Below are 22,268 nucleotides of genomic sequence, written 5' to 3' on the forward strand. Positions count from 1 at the left end.
TGTTGCCTGCGAGAGTTTAGAAATTGCTACATACCTCTGAAAAGCAACAACAGCTACCTTAGCTCTAGTAAAGTGGTAAAAGATGTCTTGTGACAGAGACCCCTGAGTGGTTCAGATTTAGCGATGCCTCAGAAACTTGCCTAACGGTGGTGTGCCCGCTAAATGCATTTATGAACAAGCATTGACAAAACTAATAGGTTTCGCCTATGAAAGTACTATTGACTTTGTCAATGACTTTTAGCTATGTTGTACAGCAGTGTGACTGCCATGCAGCATGGCTTAAAGTGGAAAAAATGCTAGGACACAACCAAAACAGATGAGGGAGGAACCAAGGGAGGAACACAGAGGAGGGAGAAGTCTACAAGGGAGCTAACGGGAAAAGACACACTCTGGTAAAGTGCTTAAACACAAAGAAAAAAGTAGCGCCTAGAAAATGAGCAGTAGAAGGACACAAGTAATGCATCCACGCTCCTGGGAAGGGACAGCCACATGAAATAGAAAGAAGCCTACAGCAGCTGACCAATAGGCAAGAAAATGAGTTACAATGCAGCCATTCAATGGTAATCAAAGGCCAACCTCCAAGCTCACTGTTAGAAAACATAAGGTCTCAAAGAGACAGCGCATGTAGTCTAGGCGAAACCTAAAAAGGTGAGCAGCTTTCATAGCAAATGATTTCGACACACTGAAAACATGTTAACAAGGAAAACTATCGCTTTTAAGCTACAAGAAGCAGGTTGACCACTCCTGCAAAATACTGTTGCACAACCACTGGAATCGGATGAAGGATTCCCTGAGAGCGAAAAAATACAGGAAACCACTGAAAGGTAACTACTGCTTTGTCAAAAAAAGAAGACACGCTTGTTCTTTGTCCTTTTCCTCAATACTCAAATAATATCAGGTGCATGCCACATCATTTTTATAAACAAAATGACGCCTGGGCACAGAAAGGCTACACATAGTATTCTGAGTGCTACTGTCTTTCCACAGAACACGCCATAATGTGGACAGGGCAGGCTTGGCTGCTGCAAGGTGGTCATAGAAGGCACTGGACTTGCTTTAATGAATCATTACAACAAGAGTACTCAGTTCCGCTAGATTTAACGTCAACAGTCTCTGTTGTGATGACAGATGCAACACTGCCCTGCAAAGGATACACCGTACTACTGGCAGGTCTTTAAGCCATGTAAAACCGATATGTCTGATCGAATTCTTTATAAAGTGGAGAAGGCTGAAAAACATTTTCAGCAGTAGAGCAACGCCTGGCAAAGGTGCATCAAAAGGTGTACGTAGAGTGCAAGCATGAATGAAGGAGGGAGGCTCCATAATGTAACTGGTGGAAGACACGATGTCCAGGAAGGAAGAGGATCTGCAGGAACAGGATGAGTATGGTTGGGTGGGTGTCCAGATCATTACTGTCGTTGGATGGCAGAGCAGAGGCGCTTGAAAATAAGAGCTGTGCGGACTACATTAGCTATAGATTTATAGCGTGACAAATAACCCAAAGAGCGTCAGGGTGCTTAGGGACTAGCCAACAGCACAGGGCGAATGACTGCTAGATCTCCTGCAGAATGTCAAATTGAGAATGGTAAGAATTGATCCAGCGAGAGAATTCCAGGGCATAACGGACAAGAATGAAAAGAGCAGCTTCGCAGCCAGCTCGGCTTTACACGTGAAACAGATACCTGGTTGCAGGATAAGTGTAGAAGGCGAGGTGAGTTATAAGTACGAAATTTAAGCTGAAGGTAAGTGGGATAAGGGAGTCCATTGCTGGGATTGATTCTGACCCCGTTTGAGGCCTCAGTGGAGGAGGCCATGAAGATGCTATTCGTGAAGCACCTGGTCCCTTCTACTCATTATGGTGACAAATTAGTGAGAATGGCTTATAATCTCCAATCCAGGATGAAGTCACTGTAGAAGACAACTGCCAGGTCACTCTCCCCGTAGTCCCCCTGGAGTCAAGCTTACATGAACTTACATATTAATGAACAACAATGGGTCCTCCTTTTCCCAGACCTCAGCCAAGCAACGCAATCATGGAGGATGGACCTCGCGCATGTGCGCAGATCTACTCATTCTACACATATCTTCTTCGATCTGGTCCAGTTGTTTGAGGTTGGAAAAAAACAGCCAGACATTTATTTTATCACAGTGGGAAAGAGATCATTCATTTCTTAAAAACTGAAAAACTAGGTGCTTGAGTCTCCGTGGGCCGTAAGACCACTTCGGAGACCGAGTCTTTCAATATTGATTTGAACCGGTGCAGTGCATGTTAATGATGGTCATTCTCAGCAGGGCTTTTCCTGCCAACCCCCTGTTTTTCACTCTTCTTTTCTTTCTGACGCGTTTCCCTTCTCTTGCTGCTTCTAGAGACCACTCTTTGGCTTTTCATTGCCTTTTCCTCTTTGCCCTGCTTTTTTTGCTATGAATTGTCAATCATTGATATCATGTCTGGAGCAACATATTCACCTGAAAACTCAGGTGGTTACTACTTTCTTTGATATGGTCAGCCACTAGCCTTCAGTCTGACTTGCGGCTACTGGTAATTGATTTGGAGGTTGCTGTTTGGAGAAATCATTGTCTTCTGTATAGTCTTTATTGTTTAACGACAATAAAACGATTTAACCGAAACACCAAAATGATTGCTCTCAACTCAAGGGACTGTATTACAGAAACTTTACTGAAGCAAAACATTAAATAAATTGCACAATTTTTGCTGCTCAGACATACATAACAAACTCATTCCACACTACTGTTGCTGTATTTCATTTATTTGTTTAGTACATATTTTTGCAGAGATCAGACATAGCAACATGGGCAACTGAGTGCTTCACATGTAGCACGAAAATACAAATCGGTTACAAACGGAAAGTGTAACTGTAAAGACAATCACATCATACAGGAGGAATGGGTGTTTAAGATGAACCAGTGGGTTTGTCCTGAAAGACAGTAGGTTGCTGTGACATCTAATGACTGCAGGTAGGTTACTTACTCCCTCCATATTCTAAGAGCTACACATGCGAAGGCTTGGTTCAGCATTCTAGTGTTTCTTACTTTAAGGATTTCGTGGATCATCCATGATTTGCTTCTTGCATTTTTATTCACTCTTAAGTTTTTCCTGCTAATACAAGCTGAGGTCTAGGTTAAGGGTTTTGTGAGCTATGTTTGCCAGTTTGAAATGGTTTCTGGCATTGTGGAGTAGTCAGGAGATTCTGTATTGATGACCATAATGTGGCCTGATTGTTAGTGTCCTTAACAAGGCGAGCAGCAACATTTAGACTGGATTGGAGGAAGTTCTATTTTGGGGAGCCATTTCCATCATTGAGGTAGGAAAGGACCACAGCTTGTACAGTGGTCCTTAAGTCTTGTTGTGGGATGGAAGTGTGAAGACCTTTGATTCCAACGACCAGATTGGGAGAAAGGCACACCATTGCTAGATTCTTTAGCCAATGAGAGTGAAGGTCATGCCTTGGCTCATATGACAACCACTCTAGTGATGTGAAAAAGAAAACTCACGAGTATCTTACCATACTTCCACTAATCTGAAAATATATTAATTTGAACAAGACATGCAAATTAATGTCAAATGCTCATAGCTTATGTAGGAAGCACAGTTACTCTGGAAAGAGATGCACACATCAATAATGGTATAACAAGTTTATTACCAGCCATCTGCTACGATTTCTAGTCACTATTTGTAACATCATTTGATTAATTAGAATGGTAGCAAACATCAGTAAAACACGAACCAAGTTCAGAGCAAATAACTTAGAAAATAGAAATTGTCATCAAACAGATTCAAAACCTTTCAATGTTTGGTTTTAGCCTAAAACACTAAATCCTAATCTAACAAGATCCTGCCCTAGCTATTTGTTACGAATGAACAAGTTACTTACCTTCAATAACGCCTTCTCTGATAGAGACTCTGTCTAGCTGCAGATTTCTTACCTTAGAATTACCTCCAGGCATCAGACTTGAGCTGGAATTTATTTGTGACCAGTATCCCTGATCGCGCAGTAGGTGGTGACGTTTGGCTCTGCTTGGCGTTGTCCGAGCCAAAAATGACATGTGCAATGCCTATATAGGCTCCACCCAAGCACGCTGATATCAGCTTTTCGCGACTTTCCACGTCAGAATCGCAGAGCCACGAAGAACATTGGAAGCAGGTGTGTGGAACTAGGGCCGCGAAAAAAGGTACAGACCTTAACTCTAAAATCTGTTCACACTCGGGAGGATGGGTGGGTCAGTAAGGAATGTGTAGCTAGATAGAGTCTCTACCAGATAAGGCATTACCGAAGGTAGGTAACTTGTTTATCTACTAGAGACTTCTAGCCACAGATTCCTTACCTTAGAACAGATACTCAGGCAATACCTTCCCATAGGTGGGTCTCCAAACATGATTGAGACCAAAATGTTCTGCAGGACTGAACAAGAAAAATGGCCATCCCGACGGACCTGACTGTCCAGGTAGTAGTGCTCAGTGAAAATGTGCAGCGAGGCCTACGTTGCTGTCTGGAAGATATCCTGGACCGGAACTCAGCGTGCTAACACAGTGGTTGCAGCCTTTGCTCTGATGGAATCAGCACTCAAACCCCCTTGGGACTGCTTCTTGGCCACTATTTAGCAGATTTTAATGCAGAACACTATCCAATGGGAGTTAGTTCGCTTCTGCAGGGTTTTCCCTTTTTTGGGTCTGACATTTCGCACGAAGAGTTGATGGTCCACCCGGATTGGCTTTGTACAGTTTTAGAACGACAACGTTCTTGTTGGGTCCAACCGGTGGAGTTTCTACTCTTCTTTAGAGGGATGAGGAAGAGTATAAAATGTAGGCAAGGTGATACATTGGCCTACATGAAAAAGGGTTACCACCTCAGCAAGAAGGATGCTGGAGTCTGAAGGACCAGTTACTCTGTGAAGAAGGAGATGCATGGAGGCTGAGATGACAACACCTGTGGTTTACTGACCCACCGGGCAGGTGTAGGCCTAAGAGGTCACATAATAACCGTCTAAAAAGGAGCACACATTAGGTAGTATGGACCAAATTAAGGTCCCACTGAGGCATAACGAAGGGACCTGGAGGGAATAAGTGTTGCAAACCTTTAAGGAATGTATATCCAACAGGAGACTAGAAGAGAGAAGGCTGATCTGGCAGCCGCAGGAAGGCAGAAATGGCTGACAACTAACCCTTCAACTTACTCCATGAAGAGCCCTGCTGGGTCAGGGTAAGGATAAACAGAAGAACTTGGGAAAAGGTACAGATAATGGATCTGCCTGTTTGACTATATACCATGCCACAAATTTGCTCAAACAGCCGGTGTATACCATCTTGGTGGAGGGACTCCAGGTTTCCAACATAAAATTGCCGACTTTGGGCGGAAGGTCCAAAGCTGTCATCTGTCGCTGCTCATTCTCCAAACAAGAAGGGGGAGCATTAATAGGTTCGGGTGGAGAACCCTTCCCTTGTGCTGCAGCAGAAGATCCTCCCAAAAGGGCAGTCTCATTACAGGACCGATGCAGCTAGAAGTCTCTAGCAGATATTGTGAAATAAGTGCAATTGTAGTAAAAGACAACCCATTTGGATACCTTTAGTGAAGAGGTAAAATAGGGACATCCTACAGAAGTATCACATTCTCGATATTTCCCATCCCATAAGAGAGGCATCATCACTCTTCTGAGATATGCTGCTTAGTTTCCTGGTTCAGGGTTAGACATCCAGCCATGCTGAAAGATGCTTGTGCAGTCTAAAGACTTCTGTTGTGAACTTTTTGTTTCTGTCTAGCAACATCCCATTTCGTTCTCAGACCTTTCTGACCTGAGCTTCTAAAAGCAGTGGTTTATGTAGGAGACACCTTTACTACCTCTACCTACTGATGGACACCCCTCAGGTATTACCTTTAGTTCAGACACTGCAATGACCTCACATTAGATCTGAAAGAATTAAATGAAAGACAATTTTATTTCTGGGCTTCGTGGAAGACTGAAATGTATCAATCACTTTTTGACTGTTGAAATGTAGTTGAAACTAACGATATAACCTGAAGCTAACTGTTTTATATCCCAGTGTTTAACCGATAGACATGTGTTGCATAAATACTTGGAATACATCCCAGAATCTTAGGATGCTTTTTGTACTGAAAGATGACACCTGCACATGGCCTAATCCATGACATAGCAGACATCCACAAGTCCGATAAACTTGGATGAAATCCAAAGCAAGTCCGAACAATGTCTTCACATTTCAAAAGCGAGTAGGCTTCTATAGGAAGAATGCACGTTAGTGCATCAGAATCACTTCTGCTTTATTAACAGTCTTAGAACCACAAGTATTTCAATATCACAACTTAGTAGGTTTGTGGAAATACACCTTACATTAAGAATATACCTTACATTACCACAAGTTTAATACTTTATGATATAATACTTTATGTGTAATAACTTCACCATGGAGTGATACTTTTACCACATCCACCTCTAGAACCAGCGTCATTCAGTAAATGTGGCTAATACCCCTTTCTTGAAAATAAGTTGGTAATGGTTAATGAGTATTGCTTATGTACATATAGGTGGTCATGAATCCATGTATGTGTGCAAGTATGCAAAGTACAAAAGAAAAATCTGAAATGCTCTCCTTTTGGTGGTAATGACAGCAAATTCCTCACAAAATGTCAGGTGATATTTTAGTTGATTGTAGGAATGAGGTCGCAATATCTTCCTAATAAAATGATGACAAAGCATCTTTACATCTGTGGATCAGCATTCAGTTGCAGTAGATTTCAATCTTCTTGAGTAGAAATCTCTAGACAACCTTCTGTCACCATTATTGTTTATGCAGTACAACTAGTTGTTATATTTGTAGTGCCCTGAACTATAGCCTTCATATTTGTTGAGAGGCACGCGGACGTTCCATCAATGGCGGCCACGTTTGAACTAGCAACTCTTTATTGTAACAACAGCGATAGGTAGTGACAAGCGAGTAGCCAGCGGTGAGCGGAGCGGTGTGGAGCTGCGGGAGCTGCAGGAGAGAGTTCTGTCACGCCGCCATCTGCCCTTGGCCTACCCCCCGGACCTCCCCCCGGTCATCGCTTCCATTTACCCCAGTTCGGGGGGACCGGAGCAGCCTGCACAGCCCGAGAGGTTCGACAGCAGGTTTCCCCCACCGCCGGACTGTGACTCCAATGGGCACAACTGCCACAGCACCCGGCCCCAGCACCAGCCCGCGTCCACGTGAACACGTGGTAAGGCTGATTAGGCGGCAAGGAGGCCAGAGACTGCCAGACAGTGGAGCCACCTTCAGTGGGTGGCTACCGGGGGTCAGCAAGGAGGGGAAAGGAAAGCCTTTCACACGCAGCCGCCATTAGTGGGGGGCTGGTAAGTGAGTGCCCTCGGCTGGAATCGCGGAGGTGGCTGGAACAGGTCGGCGCGGCTTGTGGTCCCACCTTGTGAGCCCCGCTTGCCTTTGCTTTCTACTCCTGCTCCTACTCCTACTCCTACACCTTATCCAGAGTCCGCTCACAGTTATAGTTTGCTTGTCACCTCTACCTTCTCGTTCCCGTTTCCTGACAGTGGCGTCAGCGGTCAGAAGACGGTGTGCTGAGGAATCTTCGATCTTCGATCCTTGACATTGTCGTGTGGGGAGAGTGCTGCTCTCAGAGGCGCTAAGAAAAAGAAACCCTGCGCCATGGAGCGGCAAGCAGCAAACAGCAAGCAGCATCTCCCAGGTGGGCTATGGAAGGACAAGTTACAGTGCCACCAAGGAAACTCCCCCGGAGAAAGGGTTCTACCCTTCTAGTTGACCCCACTCAGGTCCCTTTCGGGGAGGGGGGGGCTCTACAACAGTCGCTGTCACTGCGAGATAAATTATCATCACCAGGAGGCCAACTGTCACAAGTGCGGATCACTGAGTTCTTTAGTAAGGCCTCACCTCAATTTCAGACCCAGACCAGCTCTGTCTCTTCCGCAACGCCGCAGCATGGGCCAGAAGCACAGGCCCATGATCAGCCTTCCTGCCACTGCCCTGGTCCCATCGATGGATCATTGTCTGAGGACTCCCCCCTCCTGCCTGCCTAAAGCTAAGGTCTCTCCGAGAATCCCAAGCAGTGCAGGTCTCTGCAGGAGGGTTTTACTTTGACCAAGGACACTCCCATCGACTCATTAAGAGCCCACACTATCGGCTCTGGAGACTTTACTCTTTGGGACTCTACAATACTTACTGCAGCTAAATAACAAGTTAAAGCACAAGTCCATGACTGCAGTTCGTCTGCCCCTTTAAACCTTCAAGAAGGCAGTGGTGATTCGGCAGCAGCTCATACATCACCTGAGTCTGTCACGCGCTGCAACCCGGGCACACATCGAACTGAGCACATTGATTCCTAATCACCAAGAAAGAGGCCAATGGACGAAAGCCCCTTTGTACCTAAAAATCTATCCGATCGGTTTCTGTCCTCCCTAGAAGCCCGAATTTATGCCTCCCTAGCGTAAACATCGGGCTTCAGTCCTCATCACTATTCTTTTAGTACTGTGCAAGAAGGCAAGGACTCGCTTACGCCCTCGGGGCCTACAAGTCCTTTCTCAATCTCATTGACATCCCTAGACATAAAACAAGACTCTATTGCAACTAATATTTGGCTTCAACTTTGTCTGACTTGGGCTCTAAGCTAAGTTCCCTCGAAAGGTCTATAGGGCCTCCCGACGGCACTAATTCTTGTTCCTGTTCCCCATCAATTACTAAACTTTCATCCCTTCCAGAAATTCTAGGCTCACTTTTGGATAGCGTGAAGCTCAACACTAACAGCAGTGGCAAACCTAAATTCACCCAAAAGGCTTAATTTGGGTCCCCCTCTAAACAGTTTCTGTGTTCTGCAACTATAGATACATCACTTTCACCAAGAAGAACTATGTCTCTCCCTTTGGAACCAGATCTCAAAAAGTTAATTTCCTCTCCTCTTCAGTCAACGGGGACCGGAATTAGAAATCCTAAAGGTGGCTTGGGGACCCTTAGCGCTCGCAGTCCAACAACCACCCCATTAGCCACCACTTAGCTTGGACACTCTGACCTAGCTCCTCAAAATGCTGCCCACCTGCCCTCCAATCTCCCAACAAAACTACTAATGTCTAGAAGGGAGAAAAAGAAACTTAAAAACAAAAACAAAAAACAACGTCTTGCAAAACAGAGATCGGGCTTGACGGGACAGAGGTTACTACTAAGCCAGACTCTGAAGAGAGGGGGCTCTCTCACTTTCCTATTTTCAATCAGGCTTTAAAATCAAAAACGAAAATCCCTGATTCCAGAGTGGTTCTCACTGATAATTACAAATCCATTGATAACCCTTGGACATTCATTCAGGAGGCCTCTAAGGTGACCTCTCTGGCCCCCAGTGATACCGAATTATATTCTACCATCACGAAGCCCGGGTCATCGTCATCTAAAATCAAAGGGACGCTCCCACAAGGTCAAAGTTTGGGCAGGCAAGACACCACAGCTCAGCCTTCAAAGGAAGTCCCAAACACTTGGAGTGGTCCTAATAAGTGCTCGGGAAATGTAGGCCATAAAACCTTCACTCCACATGCCACAACAGACAGCGCACTGATGGGTCCCTCTCTGCGACACCCAACAGGTGACCCAACCAAAACCCTTTGGGACTATCCTCCACAAATGCCAATGCCTTCTCAGTCTCAACTTTTACAGGCCTCGCAGGGAGAAGACAATTAGAGGGGAATCACTGTCTATTTGATTTTATACCTCTACACTTTAGGCCCCTCTGCTTCCTCCTGATACAGTGGGGAGACAGCATTATCAAGGTACTGAAAAAGAGGGCCCACATGACATTCTTAACAAAAACAACCTTCTTCACCTATTCAAGCACGTCCCAGTGTTCACTGGGTTTACCTCTTCTGATCTCATAGCAGTCAAGTTTGCCTCAATACCAGGCAAAGGGGCTTCGGAAGCAACTGTTACTACGTGGTCACAAGAATCCCTAAGGGATTCAATTCTTGGGGAAGCCAGTTTTTTTGAAGACTGGGGCACATAACTCAGGGTCCCTCCCCAACAGAAATATCCCCACATACTTCTCCAGAATGAACCAGCGAGGTCTTACACAAGGGTCCTGAAAGGGTCACGGGGTAAAACCCACGACTGGCTGCCAGATGCATCAAAAGTGAATAACTTCATTAACATTTCATATAACAACAACCAACGTTTGGTGAGCTGTAAATTAATCTTTTCTGTCCCCCACAATATTCGCAGATGCCATGGACATTCCCACCGAGAGCCTCCAGCCATCTGTCCCCAGCAGTATTCCTCCTAACGGCTTAGTTAAGCGGTCAGATTCTAGACTGACCATTTCCTCATGGAATGCTGCCGGGTTAAAGTCAACCCTTTTAACAAAATCAGCAGTGGACTATTTGAGCAAAAGTGATATCATCTGCTTTCAAGAAACTTGGTCTTTGTTTCCATCAGCTCTCCACAGCTATTATGAATTCTTCCAACCAGCATCCCGGCCTAATTCTTATGGCAGACCTTCTGGAGGCCTCTCCATTTTCATTAAACATGCCTGCAAGATTGCAGCTACCCCCTCTATCGGAATCCCTTGGCTGGACAAATTGTATTAATCACAGGTCTTTCAACCCCAACCAGGGCCTTACCTTTGCTTTTAATAAACTGCTGCTACAACACAGCTAAAAACATCAAAGTCACTGGCAACAGCTCTTTTGATCAAGCATATGGAAGAGCTCCTACTTGAGTTTGCTTCTGCTGAAGTTTCATTATTAGGCGATTTTAACATCAGAGACCTGGGACTCAACGCTCATTTAGTCACCAAAACCAAAGAGCAAGAAGCCATGCACACCTTCTTAATCAATATACAATCTACATTCTGCGAAGCAAATTACATTGGCACAGGATCCCAGCGTCCATCTATCTGCAACATTTAAGAATCTCTCGACCATTGATTATATTTTTTTATCACCATCTATGGCAAGTAAGTTAGTTAAAATGGAGATCCCCACTCGTACGGGGAGCGATCATATCCTTTTGACTGTAATAATGGACTTGTAAGTTCCTGTTGCTGCCAAAGTAACTGAAGCGAGGCATTCAATGCAGATCGAACTCCACACTCTAGTCATAAGAATCAAATGGGACTCTTTAGGTGCCGTTAAGGTGGGCACTTAGCTCATGGAAATAATTCCAGATTTCATTCAATACTCTCCCACAGGCCATCATCATAGGTGGGACACAGCCATTACTAAATTAAGAGACCTCCTAACAGGCCCTGAAGTTCTTCACAGATTCCCCATGTCTCCCCGCGGGGAAATCCAATCCGATTTTAGTGACCCAATGTAGAGCTCTAAGGAGGGCTGTGTGCTTGCATAAATCTAAAGGTACAGATCTTACTGCCAATAATATGTCTTTATTACGTAAAGCCTACCAAAAATCAACCTGGGAAGCTAAGAAACAAAAAGAACAGAAGGACTGGCTAAAGATATTTGCACTGTTAATGGAAAAAACCTGACTCACTTTTGGAACCACATAAACAAACTTCGCTCCTCCAATAAGAGCAGGGGGAACCCGGTTTCTGAAGAACTCTGGTCTCAGTATGTGATTCAGCAATACTGCTGTGATATCTTGGACCTCGCTGAGGTTATAATCAGAGATCCTGCCGACATTACGCTGATAGATACCCGTGAGTTGACTACCCCAGCCCAGGTCTGCTAGTTTCTGAAATCTATGAAAAACAATGGTGCTCCAGGGCCCAACAGCCTTCCATCTGCTGTATTCAAATGTGCGCCGCAAGAATGGGCTAATCAATTACTTCCCTTATACAAATATGCGTTTACTACCTTTCAGATACCGGATTCATGGAAAGGCTCGATCTTATGTCCAATTCTTAAAAAAAGGTACCCTTCCCTTCCAGCTAACTACCGACTCATAGCCCTATTAGATCTTGAAGCCAAGGTCTATGCTCAGTGTCTGCTCAAGTCACTAGAAAAATGGGTTGCGGAAAATAACATTCTACCATACTTTCAAACTGAGTTCCGAGCTTCTGCCTCCACAAATGACATCATCACTGCCCTAGCCATTTTGAGTCAACAAGCAGCGCAAAAAAATCAGCTCCCTCTCTATTGCTGCTTTATAGTCTACAGTGCCGCCTTTGATAAAGTATCTTGTAACACTCTATGGAGGAAATTAGACAAGTGGGGATCCCACGGAGCCTGCTTGGAGCCCTTATCTCCCGGCATAAGAACTCATAGGTGCAAGTCAGAACTGGCACCACGATAGTCTCTGCAAAAATTCCAACTTCAGACAGCCTAAAGTAAGGATGTGTTCTTGCTCCCCGCTTGTTTAACCTCTACAGCGCTGACCTGGGGAGATTTCTGGAGCAAAGCAGCCTCCTTGCCAAAACTGGGCCACGCAAAAACGAATCCGCACATTCTGCAATATGCGGACGATATTGTCATAATGGACCAGGTCTAGCCTCCAATGAGTCTTGTGTAAGCTCAACAAATACAATACAGTTAATGCTCTTAAAATTAAATAGGATAAGACCAAGGTTTTGATTTTCGGCCGTTGCAAGAAAAAGAAAATTCTAACGTGGAACATTGGGCCTGCAAAGATTAAAACAACATCAAAATATAACTACCTGGAGGTTTGGTTTAGCGAGTCTTCTAGACCATCAGTCCACTTAGCTGCCCTGAAAAAGAGAGCTGGAACAACAACATACAGCCTGACTCAACTCAACGGTCCCTGAGTAGTTCCTCCGCCGAACCCATACTGAAGGTGATCAAGGCTACCCTTCTTCCTGCCCTTAGATATGGGCACCAGATCTTTCCTGATGCATGCTCGGCCAGTCTCGACCATGTTACCATTTATAAATAAATCTTTCGCCTCCGAAATATATTCAAAGAGCAAGACTACGACTTGAGCTGGGTCTCCAAAGACAATCTATTTTCTGTGAGGCAGATAGACTGAAGTACTACATAAGGGCACTAAAAGCCGCAGATAATAAGCTTAAAGCCCCTTTAAAAGTAACCGTTGACAGCTCTGGGAACCCATGGTACCGTCAAATTGTGAAAGCCATAAGAACGCTACATATCGATGAAACATCACTAACTGCAGACTCTATTCCATACACAGTCTGGAAAAGGGTTATCAATAAGCAGGCAAGACAAATCTCCTACCAGATAGACACTCGGGTTTAAAAAAAAGTCAACTATCTTGCTCCCCTTGAATGATTCATACCTCCCGGGGTACCGCAACCACAGCTTTTTGATAGTTTGAATGCAGTGGCCCGCAAAAACATAATGTTTATGCATCTTCTAGGTCTCCGCTCCACTGTCTTCAACCGATGGTCTCCAACTGGTGAGGAGGGGGGTTGTAGACTGTGCAATTACAGGTCTGAATGATAGCTGCATCTTCTGTGCTGTTGTCCTGCCCTAGATGCTCCTAGAAGACTTCTCATATAACCACTATATCTAAAAAGGGGCATCAGCACATGTTGGGAGGCATCTGCTCTCTGTTTTCATTTCACGGATATTCAAACGCTCGCTAGATCCGGAAAATATGTGAGACTCCTGGAAAACCTGTTCTCTCCCTCTCCTGCCTCTCCCCAACCGGTACTTCCTTTCCAAAAACTCATCAGACTATTTTCGCACTTAGTCCCAGAGTCTCTCCACCAAAATGAGCCACAAGTCTGATTTTATCCTTGATTTTGAAGCTTATAATTACTGTTATGGTCACAGTACAAGATTGCCTTGTTAGAAACATGTGTTATGAATTTGATGCTTTGCTTCTCTTTGTTTTTAATGTGGTAAAGACGCTATGGAGACATTTTCTTTTGCAATGATTTTAATTAACTGTGCTAACTTAATAAATCTGAATCTGTCGAGAGAAGTAATGTGACGAGGCAGTCAGTCCTTCAGCTGAGTCTGAAGCGGATAGATTGTCACTCATGTCAGTCTGTGTGAATCTTGAGCAGCATTGGCAGCCCCTCTGCATTGCACCTTTGAACCAGCTCTTACCCAGGACCTTGTCACAGCTCTCATAGGTAGTAGAGCGCACAGAGTGAAGTGATATGTCTTAGCTTTCCCTGTAGAGGCTTCAGCTTCCTCACTGGTTTTATTCCTCTCCTGTTTCCAGATACCAGGTTCAAAATCAACCTTTTCAACTAGAGGATGTTTCAGTCTTCAATAGCGCTCATGCGGATGCTCTAGTAATAAGTACATCAAAGGACGACATCAGATTGGTGCGGATTTCGCATGAAGTCCCAGAAGTAAATTCAAAGTCGTCTTCATAGCACAGTACAAACACAGACATGCCAACCCTCCCGATTCAGGCGTGAGACTACCGATTTGAAGGCTAGTCTCCCGCTTCCCGATTCCTACAAGCAAAAACCTGATTCCTCGGGGGTTTTAGCTGACAGGGCTTGTTATTGTGTAAAGTGCTAATTCTTCCAGCACAGAGTGGACATGCAGGGGCTCTCGAAGGGGTGAAAAACCAACAAAGCGGCATTAACAAGGGAATCGTCTTTTAAAGACCTGCGAAGTACTTGGGGGGCTGTTTCAGCCCGGGCTGCCACAGGGGGGTGGGGGTGCATGTACTGCCAACAACCTGCTAGGCCAGTGCCCAACACGTGCATTTACGTTTCAAATGTCCAATCCTACAGCAACACACTTCCAAACCCCATTATGACAGTAACCCGATTCAAAGCCCCATTCTCCAGATTTTTTTTTAAATCTCCCACTTTGCTCTCCTGAAATGTTGGCATGTATGCGAACAGCTGATAAAAGTTTCACCTGTCCCGGTTCTATTTGTCGAAAACTCAGGGTATAGAACTCTAAGAGGTATTTGAGCTACAGTATTGTCAAGAGTTTTACACTAATGTCTCAACATTCATCAACTGATGGGAAGTTGTTAATTTTATGACAATAGTTAGCACCAGTCCAAGTACCAGGACAAACAAAGGTAGTAGTCCAGAGAACACACCTTCAATTTCACCTATAAACGCTTTATGAATCATTCTATTGTGTAATGGAAAAATCTGACCAAGTCGGGCGTAAAAGCTACCTTGAAAGATGCTACTTTGGCGGGGTTTCTCTTGGTGCTTGAATAAACGCATTTTCTGACCTCGAATAGAGACAATTTCAAATGAGAGAAGTGTAATGCTTGTTGCCAGTCTGTTTATGTTGACATATTCTGTCAGTCTAGCAGTATCAAGTGGGTAAGGAGCTCCAAGAATTGCATTTGGTGTCAGATGATATGATGGATTGCAACATACTATTTTTCTATTTAAATTTAAAATGCATACTACTCCTTCATTTTACAGCTGTGCTTATGCCTTTGTACAAAATACATTTTAAAAACAAATTTCGATTTGCACAGCGTATTACAATTGCACTTGAGAATGCATTTAAACCTTTGCAGCAATGACTTTGCATAGAAAAATAACACATATGGAAAATCCGCGTGTTTTGAACACGTTCATAATCACTTTAGAATGCATTTTAACTCTATTCAAAGAAATGCATAGGTAAATCACACGTAGGGAAAATGTGCTTGCTTTAAATGTGTAGGGAAAGAATGTGCTGACTTCAAAATTCTTTTTGCTTCAGCGCACTTTATTAGATCCTCTTGCCTTCACAATGAACTTTGCTGCAAATGCATAATGAATAAACTGTTAGAATGAAGGATAATTTAGATATATTTAATGTACGCTTAATCAGGATATTGTGATAGAATTATTTCATTCCATTTGACTAGCCATTTTTAGTCACAAAGGGACATTGCAAGCAGCTATTAGCTTAAGTAAGAAGGTTCTCATGAGAACTTTCCTTTTTTGTTTCAGAACTTGCAACACTTTTTAACTATGTACCAGAGTGAGTGTTTATAGTGGGAAACAGGAGAAGAAGCAATGGATGTTCACAATATCATCGTGTGGCCGGTTTTCATTGGATGAGAGCATCGTACACCTACTCATTTGTTACATTATTGTATTATATTATATCATATGTGAGTGTTTCTAGTTAGAGAGTTAGAAGTTGGTTTTTGCTTATGGTAGGTTACTGTTGGAGTTCTGTTCTCAATCATCTCTTTACTCCTCGATGCTGGGAGCTGCTGCTGACAGTGACTTTACTCTCTGCCGTCCTGATTCTTCTTGATCCATGCTACTGCAACGATCATTCCGCTACCACTGATAGTGAACGGTTGCGGCTGCAGCTGTGGGGACTCAGCTGAGTTTCCGGAATTACCTTTTATGGGATGCTCAGGACTTCTCTATGCCCCGAAAATCTTGCTCTTCTCTAGAAATAACTCTTTATGGGTTCTCCAATTTAGAGTATGTTAGGCTTTTTGTAGCTAGTTTAGGGACAATCTCCTTTATGAACACTCTGTTTTATTTATGCTGTCACTAATCAATCTTCTCAATATTTCTGTCATTTAGACTAAATGACATAAAGATGACAAGAACCACACCAATCTTTCAATGATAAATAAAGATTTTGTAAACTTCTATTAATTCTCATAATTGACTGAAAATAGTTAACTGATTCATGATATTTATGACTGATGCTTTTGACCTTGCTCAATTCGCAACACAGTGGCAAATGTCTATCTGGCCTGTCAAGCGCCATCTGGATTACAAGAGTCCAAACAGTAAGTTGGGGTGTTAGGTTTTTATAACCTATTTTTGGACATCCTTGGGCACAAACACCTTAATAGACGTGACCCATTTGACGAAATAATATTAACTTCAGGTATTTCAGCACTGGTGAAGCGGTTATCATGAATCTGTCATCAATGGATGACTTATTGGAAGCTTTAAGCAGGGTTATTTTCTGATATGTAAGTGAAGTACTTAAGAAATGTGCATATTGTTCCAATCATGCCACACCAGGCGCTTTAGGTTCCCATATTCTTTGTGTGTAGACCATGCCAATGTCTCCAAGGAAAAAAGCAATATTCTTGTGCCTTAAAATGTCTTATTGGTTGTACTGCGTCGAAGTTTAACAATGTATTTAATAGTTACTACAATAATGTCAGACTGTCAACTTTGAAGATTTTCTTGGCTGACTTTTTAAAAGAGTATGCTCTATGCTCAGCGGCATGTTGTTTAGGAGAGTTCAGCAAAACAAACTTTGGAAGCATTTGGGAAATTAAGCACCTAAATAGAAAAAAACACCAGTGGGCTAATATTTTCAGCTGCATCCAGCCTTGCACACTCTCACTATTGTGTTGTCAGAACTACAACAAGAAAACGAGAACCGAGAAACAAAAGAGAATCTCTCTTCCTAAATGTGGCATGCTCTATGTTTGTATCATGATGCAACTTGGTTTCCTTGGTGCTGCATTGTGAAACACTTAGACACATTCTGTTCTTGATAGGGGGTGTGGGTTCGGCACTTTAAGCTGATGTTAGTATTTTGACCTGGCTGTTACTGTTATCTGATGCTCGATAAAATAAATGTCTCTAGCTTTACCTGTCTTCTTTCAGCAGATTTTTATATTTTCTGCCAAAGTTCATGGTCAAATTCCATAGATCCATGCTTTTTGTTGGAGTATTATGCACACAGATGATCGTGTTCTATGGATAACCTAATCTTATCATTGGAGTCAGCCTCATTAAGCGTGTCCATGTCCAAATGCTTTTACCAGTAGTTTGGAGTTTTACCTTCCCATTTATCCCACCTAACCAACGTATGAACTGGTAGTTTGTTTCACAAATACTGAGAGGATGGCTGGTAATACAATGGTTCCTTACATGGCTTCCCGCTAAGCATTTAACTACACACACTAAGTACAAAAGTGGATCCATCACTTTGGAGTTCTGTTCCGCTGATGCCACAGCTGAAGAAGCAAAATGTTGGCTACCAAGGGAACAGCACGACTCACCTATACCGGAGGAGTGGTTGGCGCTGACAAAGCTCAGATTGTAGGCCCACTGTTTTCTGCGTCCTGCAGCATCCACAAGGTGAGTCTGTGGATACAGTCAGGCACTGAGAAGAAAAAGACCCCGGCATCCTCACTGTGAAGGCACATTGTTACTGAATGTCATTTTTATTTCAAAAAAATGAAAAGAGCTTCCCTAAAGGTTCTCAACTCTCAACTAATGAAAGGAAAGACATAGGAGTGAGATTTTGAAGGGAAAGATCAAATCAAGACTGTTGTGATGTAGCTTTACCTGGTGGCGATGTCATCATCCTCACCTCCCCAGCCCCAGTACTCGTTAGGAAAGCCATTCATTTTCATGTACATATCCGGCGAGAGCGCAGATACGCCACCAAAGTACTGAGGATATGGAAGGCTGTGAAAAACAAAAGGGGGTATTAAGTATATTTGGGAAGGAAAATAAATGTTCATGATTCAGCAAGATAAGTAGAAGAAAGCCAGATATAAAACACGGGTCCGACTGTCCACATCAATGCAGTGCTATTCTCAAAAGAGATTCAGTCACTCACTCACTATCCTCAGTTGACACCAAATCTCCCTGATATGGTGCAGTCAGTACCAGCCTCAGCAATGTCATCCATTTAAGGTATGTTCAAACAGCATCAACATCGGCGACAAATGCTTCAATGGAATCTCGTTTAGCCATTACACCACTGGCTCACAAAGTTCGACCGAAGCTCACAATTAGGATTAGTTACCAACATATGAATATACATACGTTTGCTACCCGCTTATCCAGTGCCGAGCCCACAGCTTTTTAGGAAAAAGGACAATGCACCAACCAAACTAGCCTAAAATTAAGGGTTTGACAATCCACACACAGTTAAGTCTACTTTCTTATCCAATATGTTCTCTGAGGTAAAAGCCGCATTTCACCTGCAAGTCCTCCTGTTTAAGGAAGAACCTTAGCATGTCCAGATGGCATCTGGCAACCACACTAGTCACCAAAAACAAGCCTCATGGAATTTCTGTGATGAACATTTACAATGTCTACCAATGCTATTTGAGAGGTTCCCTGCACTGCACTCGGGACTTCTGTACACACAAGGTCACAAATTCACAGTTTGTGAATGCTCAGATTTGAAATTCTTAAAAGAAGATTACACAATGGCCATGTTCATCCGCCTGGATCACCACTGACTACAATCACTGCTGGGGACCCTGTGCAGGATATACGCTTAATGCTAAGCAGAGTGCAGCTGCTAATGATGGACTGTAGTAAAAATATAATCAAATAAACAAACAAAAGAGTGCAGCCAACAAAAGAAGAGCCGGCAAGAGAAGTCACTCTTGTTTTTTAAAAGAACCCTCACTCACCAACCTGGTTGGTGACATGCTTTATCATTGGGTTTTAAGTTTATAGTAACCTTACAGCATAGGTCCTGGTGGGGGGCGGTGGCTTGTAGTCACATGTCCTTCAAAGCCATGCACCCCAATGGCACCTGCATAGTATGCAGGTGCCATATGGGTGCTTGGCTTTCCACTCACCTTTTGTACACTCACATCACAAATAAACCCACTCCGCTGTAGTCAGGCGTCGTAGCACACCAGGGAGGCACTCAGCCTCTCTGGTGGGAACCCAATGATGAAGCATGTCACCAACCAGGTTGGTGAGTGAGGGTTCTTTTAAAAAACAGGAGTGACTTCTCTTGCTGGCTCTTCTTTTGTTGGTTGTACTCTTTTGTTGTTTATTTGAGATTGTTTAGGGGGACCAAGAGTGGCTCCAGTATCTTCCCTCTCTTTCCTGTTGTTTAATTGTAAAAATATAATCGCCAAGTCCTGAAACCAATTTATTGTAGGAGAGACCAATGAAAACTGATTTTGATTCTGGCATTCGGTTCTGTATACAAGCAGGGTCTTGACCACCAGAATACCTCTGGGTTGAAGTTGCTACAAAGGTGTGATGGTGACAATGAGCATAGGTGAACACTTAGCACAAAAATAAAGGTGAGAATGCAGTCCTTACCATCACTCAATGTTATAATGGGTACCAAGGAACGAAAGAGGGGTTTACCAATTGCCACCAAGAGAATCTAATCAGTGGTGGTTAAATAATTAAAGTTTGCTAAAATATTATTATATTTCAAAATTGTTAGTCCGACCGAGCTCCCAAAAAACCTGCAGGAAGGGCAGCTCTAAATTTGTTTATTATTTATCAAATCTAGAGACCCCTTCTCATGTCACATTAGCTGAAGTAATATGAGAAGGGATGGTAAGTGATAGAAACACAGATTAAGTTGCCTACAACTTTAAGTGACATGGCCGCACTCTCCTTTTAGGGCTTTGCGTTCCTTATTGAATAGTCGTTTTGTTAATTAGCAATTCTTAATAAGGAATACTTCATTCCCAGGTTGACCCATATCTTGTACTGCACAATCCTCTTTCCATCAATGGTCCTTGTTAGGGCAGGACTCGACACTCAAATAAGCCCCAGCAAACCTTTCAATACCAGGCCCATAATTCCCCAGGTGAAAGCAGAGAGCAAGACTCACCATATCCAGGGGTATTTAAAAACATGGAGGCAAACTAATTTTTAATTAAAATATATTGACTAAAAAGCTATAGGTTTTCCAAGTAGATCGGGAAGCGAAACGTCTGACATATTCCAAGGTTTAAAGGGCTGACAATAACAGAACCAGCAGAACTATGTCTTTGTAGGATTAAAGTGTGTATGTGCCTTCAGGAATCCGAGAGGTGCTGCTGCTTTTGGGACTGGACCAGCCAAGCATCCATCAGCCCATGAAAGCAGGAGACGGTCCTACAGCCGTTCTGGGTGTGGGGTCTTGTCTCAAGTGTCCGGTATTGCTTGTCCAAGCCCACGTTATTTAGGTTGAGTGGCAGTACACAAACACCTTTTGTAGGTCAAAGCGTACCTGACAGAACAGCTGTCTGGTTGCAAAGACATATTAGGGACATTCTGAAAGCTTCCCTGAGAAAACATTCTTCCCACCGCTCACCATTGGCTTTGCGTTTTGTAACTCACATTTGCTTACTTTCTATTTTCTGGCTATATTTGTTTTAGGCTGTGCAGTTTGAGTCTGTCCCTCCTGTGGAGCGCCAGCAGTTTAAAACCTCTCTGACTATCTCCTTGTATTCCTCCAGGCTTTACTTTTAGACACATGGAGATTCCTAATTCCTAATAATCCAATGTAGAGATGTAAGTCCCAATGCATTTTGGGCATGAAATGCCCTTTGTCAGGGGTAACTGTATTGGGAAAACCAACATGAGAGCCACGTGTTACCATCTTAACTTAAAGAAATGATGTATCTACATGTCAACCAACTACTATATCATGATAGTTAAACTAATCTGAATACACAGTGCTATGATAAATATTCCCATTCTGCTGATCATGCTCCCCATAAAAAAACATTTGACTCGACTCAAACAACATGTCCATGTATACAGTCTGTGCTCAAAAACTGTCATCTGCTTCATGCCCCCTAAATCGCCCAACTATAATATAGCCAACCTGCACCTGAAATGTGTTGTGAATCTCAACTCCATGCAAACAAAAAATCTCTGAATACAATGAAATAAACCCATTTCCAATACCGTACCTCCACTTAGTGCTCATACATACTCGAGTGCTACCACCTCTGTTAACAACCACCCACTTAAATTAGATTTCACCCCCTGAACAAAACATACCTCCACTTGGTGCATGCAACACACACTCCAAACCATACGTGCATGCTCAAATCCAACCACCTAGTGAAACGAACTTTTTTGTAAGTTGTGTCACATGATAGTTTCATACCACGTGATATAGATAAATAATTGTTTTTAAAGTTAAAATGGTAACACGTGGCTCTCATTTTTAAAAAAAATCTTTTTATTATTTCAAAAATACAGACATGAGGTAGGACCATCATCAGTACAAAGAGTCCGACATTCAATAATAGAATAAACATCGACAGTGACCCAGCAACCTAAAAAGGCAAATATCAAAGTCTTAGTCAAGGTCGCAATACCCCTGTTCTAGGACTGCCGCTGCAGTGGCAAGCTCCCTTGTTCAGCATTCCATCACGTATGAAAGTATGGGCTCTAGGTCATTATTCAGCACCACAGGCAGGTCTACCCTCCTTGTCTAACTACCCCTAACCCTCACCCCTGCCGCTGGCACTACTATCTGAAAGAGTGAGTGTTAATAAAAGGCTACCCTAGTGTGCAGGGTGTGTGCAGGCTGTCGCACCAATAATATTAGTAAATACCGCGACTACCATGGAAGTCGGGAGTCATCTCCCATGCTAATCTCCCCAAGGCCAAAGGAAGTCACCTATTGGTGTTCATCCTCCGTCGGCGCGCCGGAGTCCGAGTCAGTGTCTAAATCTG

General features: G+C 43.3%; 1 protein-coding gene across 3 annotated transcripts in view; it reads right to left on the reverse strand.

Moving 5' to 3' along the window:
- The window catches only part of B4GALT3 (beta-1,4-galactosyltransferase 3), a 397,975-nt gene that overhangs the window by 12,344 nt on the left and 363,363 nt on the right, over positions 1-22,268 (reverse strand). For all 3 annotated transcript variants that reach the window (XM_086945030.1, XM_086945028.1, XM_086945029.1), the window contains exon 5: positions 18,165-18,287. In XM_086945030.1, the coding sequence (XP_086801156.1) occupies positions 18,165-18,287 (123 nt within the window). The remainder of the gene's footprint in view (positions 1-18,164; positions 18,288-22,268) is intronic.

The sequence above is a fragment of the Lissotriton vulgaris genome, chromosome 12 (assembly GCF_964263255.1).
Source record: "Lissotriton vulgaris chromosome 12, aLisVul1.2, whole genome shotgun sequence".
Lineage (NCBI taxonomy): Eukaryota > Metazoa > Chordata > Amphibia > Caudata > Salamandridae > Lissotriton > Lissotriton vulgaris.